At 36.1% G+C, this 5,722-nt stretch overlaps 1 protein-coding gene across 1 annotated transcript; it reads left to right on the top strand.

Moving 5' to 3' along the window:
• Positions 1-2,035: 2,035 nt before the first annotated feature.
• LOC113322656 (pentatricopeptide repeat-containing protein At4g21065-like) lies at positions 2,036-5,487 on the top strand. Its single transcript, XM_026570787.1, has 2 exons — positions 2,036-3,582; positions 3,761-5,487. Exons 1-2 carry the CDS (start codon positions 2,115-2,117, stop codon positions 5,260-5,262), a joined length of 2,970 nt encoding a protein of 989 aa, XP_026426572.1. The 5' UTR covers positions 2,036-2,114; the 3' UTR covers positions 5,263-5,487.
• The last annotated feature ends 235 nt before the right edge of the window (positions 5,488-5,722 follow it).

Here is a 5,722-nt window from a genome sequence, read left to right as displayed (position 1 = left end):
ATAATAGTCAAGTCAGAATTGCTAACCCTTTCTCCAATAGCAGCTAAAGAATCTGCTAAGGTCTTGATATTTTGAAAATACACAAGCATTGTCATATTTCCTATCTTGACATTATATAACTGACTCTTAAAAGTTACTTCAAGAAATTCCCAAATTTCTCTTGCAGTGGAAAGCCCCAATACATCACCAGACACAGAATCAGTAAACGTGGCCTTCATACAACTAGTTACAAAACAATCAATTTTCCTCCACAAAACCCATTGTGAATTCAATGTTAAAAATCCATCAATTTCAATCTGTTTCACTGGTTTTTCAATCTCACCATTAACATAGCCGTATAAATCAGTAGAAACAAGAATTGATTCCATCTGATCTCGCTACAACAAAAAATTATTTGGCCCTAATTGTGTAGAAACAAAATTGGAAATATTGGTAAAGGGAAACGTAAATCCAGAAGAATCATTACCCATTTGAGCAGCGGAATTTGCTTGAGAACCCATATTATTTCTTCTCCTGTAAACGATTGTTGTAGATGACATGAACTCAAAGCACCAAGAAATTGTTGTAAAAGAATCAGATCTTGAATTTAATCTGAAGAAAGATTAATAAAGAATCTTATAAAGGATGTTAAATCCTGAAAAAGTGTTGTAAAAGATGTGTGATTCTAATGTCTCTGCTTAAAAACGTTGTGTGTGAAAAATTATTGCAGAATTGATAAGATGGCTCAGGATCGAAGGAGTGATACCATGAGAGAACTTTAGTTTCTTATTGATAAAAGAGATCACCTTCACAGGATTATTACAAAGCCTTTAATACTAATCATACAGTCAAAGTCAATAGTTGACCTCAAACACTCTTTACACACAAACACAAATACTTGTGACACACAAACAACTCACACAAGTATAATATATCTAATAAAGAGAAACAACTGTTCGAGAATTAGAGTTGTTGTAGATGTTAGTAAGAGGCTTTCTACTGGTTTTTGGTTATGTATATCTAGGAGTTTTAATGAAGTGTCTTGGGTGTCTTTTAGGTATGAAGGTTTGCCTAAATTATGTCATAGATGTGGTATCATAGGACACTCTGAAAATTGTTGTGTTAACAAGAAAATAGTAGTAGTACCTACTGATGAGAAGTGTTTTGTTAACTATTTTAGGAGTAGTGGTGTTTATGAAGGATCGACACTATCAAGATTGGTAGTTGATGTTAAAGCCTTGATAGAGGTGAATGATACCTTGGCTGCATGTGGAGGAAGGTTATGATAACCATGAAGAGGAAAAGGATGATGATGAAGATAGTGAGTCTGGTGATAAGGATGGAGTCTATGATGGTGATGATGAATTCTATGATGATAATTTCGATGAAAAGGAGGAAGATGAAGAGTGTTATGAGTTGGGTAATTGCATCAGTTCTCAAGTTTGATCTCTGATTTTATTTTTTCGTGGGCATGAAAAATTTTCCTTTTGCTATCAGAGATCCTTATACCTTCTCTGTGCGGGAGAAATGAGAAAGAAACTATGAGGTGTTTTTTTTTTTTGGTACCTAGTTGGAAACCCTCGAGTTTCTTTCTCCTTTTTCTATCATTTTGATGTTTTTTTGTACGTCCTCTTTGAGATGAAATACAACGTAATCGTATTTCTTGTTGTGAAATGTCAAATATAATTTTGGGAGGAGAAGATGAAGCTTTGTATATATTAATGTAATGAAAGTTTCTATCAACTAGTTTTGTTTGGTCCATTTATTTCATACTTTCATGTTCTATTCAAAGTCTATACATCCATACTATAATTATTTGTGAATTTCGACGGAAAATTCTGATTACGCAGGACAGTGTGGATGTCTGTTCAAAAATTCCGAAATGGACACATGTCATCTTTCACAAACGAAGACGTAATATTACAACAACACGTGCTCGTACTATAGGATTGTGATTTGAAGTTTGAACAATTAAAATCGTCTATTTTTTTTCCCACTTAAAAATAAATAGATTTTATCTCTCAACTTTTGTTATCAACCACAATTTTTCCAATTTCTCACCCAACAAATTCCAAATTCCAATCTCAAAATACTCCGATGAACTTCTATCCAAATTATGAAACCCAGAAGAAATAATGTCAGCAATCTCTCTTTCTCATTCCAACAACTTCATCACGATGATAGTTACTTCATCTCCTCATCATTCTCATTCTGCTTCTCTTCTTCTTCTTCGAAACAGAAAGCGGCAAATATTTGCATCTTCCACTCTCACGGATTTCTCAAAAGTTCCAAAAGTGGAGAAAACCAGGGAGACACCCCATCAAATTTTTAATGATGATGTCTGGTATTCCAAGGAAGCAGTCTGTATTAGTTCGCTTACTACTAACGAACATATTGATGGTTTGCTTAATTCTTTGGAGGATAAAACTCATCCACATAATGATCAGTGTACTGAAAATTACGCTTTAATACTTCAAAACTGTAGAAAATTAGATTATCTAGAATTGGGTCTACAAATTCATTGTCGTTTGATTGTATCTGGTGTTGAATTATGTTCATTTCTTAGTAGTCAATTGTTAGAATTGTACTGTAAGCTAGGTTATATTGATTCAGCTCGCCAACTGTTTAATACAATGTCACAGAGAAATGTGTTTAGTTGGACTTCTATAATTGGATTATACTGTGGATTAGGTGATTATGAAGAGACAATTAAGTTATTTTATTTAATGATTGAAGAAGGAGTTAGACCAGATCATTTTGTGTTTCCGAAAATTTATAAAGCTTGTTCTGAGTTAAGGAATTATGAGGTAGGGAAAGATGTTTATGATTATATGTTGAGTATTGGGTTTGAAGGGAACCCTTTTGTGAAGAAATCTATTCTTGATATGTTTATAAAATGTGGTAAGATGGATATTGCTAAAAGAATGTTTGATAAGATGCAATTCAAGGATGTTGTTACATGGAATATGATGATTTCGGCTTATGCTTCCATGGGTGATTTCGAGCAAGCTTTGCACCACTTTGAGAGTATGAAACTAGCTGGTGTCAAACCGGATCGGATTACTTGGAATTCAATTATTACTGGGTATGCTCAGAATGGACAATTTGAGGAGGCTGCAAATTGTTTCTTTGAGATGAGTGGTTCACAAAATTTTAAGCCAAATGTTGTATCTTGGACAGCGTTGATAGCAGGGAATGAGCAGAACGGTTGTTCATTGCAAGCGTTGGATGTGTTCAGGAAAATGGTGATTGAAAGAGTGAAACCAAATTCGATTACCATTGCCAGTGTTATTTCAGCTTGTACAAATTTGTCTTTGCTTCGACATGGAAAGGAGATCCATGGATATTGTATAAAGGCCGAGAGACTAGACTTGGATGTTCTTGTTGGCAATTCATTTGTAGACTTTTATGCCAAATGCCGAAATCCGGAGGTTGCACGTCGGAATTTCGATTTAATTAAACAAAAAGATTTGGTATCTTGGAACGCAATGCTTGCTGGTTATGCACTGAGAGGTTGCCGTGAGGAAGCACTCGAACTTCTCGATGCGATGAAGGTGCAGGGAGTTAAACCAGATATTATTACATGGAATGGGTTGATCACAGGTGATAAATATTTTATTTTGCAGAAGAAGTATCTCATAGTTTTATCATAGTAGCTCATATATTCTCCCGCAGAGAGTTCAAACTTTTATGCATTTAATAAAACTTCATTTTTGTGTAGTTTGGCATCCTATCTTAGTCTTAGTTAATATTGATAAGCCACTTGTTTGTGATTCAACAGGTTATACACAGAGCAGGGATGGGAAGACAGCTCTTGAATTCTTTTCTAAAATGCGTCAAACATATGTATACCCTAACACAATTACAATATCAGGGTCTCTTGCAGCTTGTGCTCTAACAGATAATTTGAAGTTAGGGAAAGAAATTCATGGCTTTGTCATAAGAAACCAGATGGAGTTGTCTACAGGAGTTGGAAGCGCTCTTATATCGATGTATTCAAGTTGTGGTCAGTTAAGACTTGGCCTTTCAGTGTTCAGAGAGCTCTCAACAAGAGATGTGGTAATTTGGAACTCAATTGTTGCTGCTTGTGCTCAAGGTGGACAAGGGACTAATGCCCTGAATTTGCTGACAGATATGAAGTTAAGTAATGTGGAACCTAACACGGTTACAATGGTCTCAGCTCTTCCAGCTTGTGCCAGATTAGCGGCGTTAAGGCAAGGTAAAGAAATTCATCAATATATTCTGAGGCATGGCCTTGACACATGCAACTTCATATGGAATTCTCTTATCGACATGTATGGACGGTGTGGGGAGATCAGAAAAGCTCGAAAGATATTCAATATGATGCCTCAAAGAGATCTAGTTTCATGGAACACACTGATTTCATGTTATGGAATGCATGGTTTTGGAATGGACGCTGTAAATGTATTCCTCCGACTAAGAACTACAGAATTGATACCTAACCATTTTACCTTTACAAATTTAATATCTGCTTGTAGTCACTCTGGATTGATTGATGAAGGGTGGGAGTATTTTGAGATGATGAAGTCTGAGTACAAAATTGAACCTGCTGTCGAGCAATATGCTTGCATGGTAGATCTACTTGCACGTGCGGGTCAATTTGATGAAACCATGAAACTCCTCAAGGAGATGCCAATAGAACCAAATGCAGCAGTATGGGGTTCGCTTTTGGGTGCTTGTAGGATCCATTCAAACCTTAAGCTCGCGGAGTATGCTGCTGGGTATCTTTTTGATTTAGAACCTCAGAATTCTGGAAACTATATACTCTTAGCTAATATATATTCACAGGCAGGAAAATGGGATGATGCAGCAAGAATTAGACAGATGATGAAGGATAGAGGGGTAACAAAACCCCCTGGTTGCAGTTGGATTGAGGTGAAACGTATAGTTCACAGCTTTATAGTAGGAGACACAACTCATCCATTAATGCATGACATTTCTGCAAAGATGGAAAGTTTGTATTCAGATATTAAGAAGATTGGGTACATCCCAGATACAAATTTTGTGTTGCAGGATGTCGGTGAGGATGAAAAGGAGTTTAGTCTTTGTGGACACAGTGAGAAGTTAGCAATTGCTTTTGGTTTGATTAGTACACCAGTTGGCACTCCTTTGAGGATCATCAAGAACCTGAGGGTGTGCGGGGACTGTCATTCCGCAACCAAATTTATCTCCAAAGTCGAGAAACGGGAGATTGTAATGAGGGACAGTTATCGGTTTCATCATTTCGTTGATGGGGTGTGTTCTTGTGGGGATTACTGGTAAGAGCTGAAATCTAACACACAGGGAAAATGAAGATTTTTGGGGTCTGCGCAAGGTCTTCAAGCTAACATAAGAGCGTAAGATCTTTTCCTAGCTAGTTGGGTGTATACCTGTTGATATTGCAAACCATGTGCAGCTACAGAGAATAAACTGTAATGTGCAACATCTGTAAACAAGTCGCTATATTTGATTTTGTTAATACAGGAATTAGATAAAAATACACATCTATATGACAATCTTATGGAATATGCATGTTGGTTACAGTCATATACATGTAAATATATAAATTTCAGAGAAGCGAGCCATCAAATGAGACTCTTTGCCTTCAATAATAGTAAAACAACGTAATGAATGAAAATAGCAGAGATACATGAAACAACGGATCATGGTCGAATGATTAATGATCTTCATAGATGAATAAGAATGAGATCGATTAACTTCTGAAATATGCTAGTACAGAACC

Source organism: Papaver somniferum, chromosome 11 (assembly GCF_003573695.1).
Source record: "Papaver somniferum cultivar HN1 chromosome 11, ASM357369v1, whole genome shotgun sequence".
In the NCBI taxonomy this organism is placed as follows: Eukaryota; Viridiplantae; Streptophyta; class Magnoliopsida; order Ranunculales; family Papaveraceae; genus Papaver; species Papaver somniferum.
This window is presented reverse-complemented; position numbering and strand designations above follow the sequence as displayed.

Bases quoted from the DNA above. Each gene is read 5' to 3' on its own strand.
- LOC113322656 (XM_026570787.1), top strand. From the start codon at position 2,115: ATGTCAGCAATCTCTCTTTCTCATTCCAACAACTTCATCACGATGATA. The intron at 3,583-3,760 runs GTGATAAATATT...GTGATTCAACAG, and splicing joins ATGGAATGGGTTGATCACAG to GTTATACACAGAGCAGGGAT.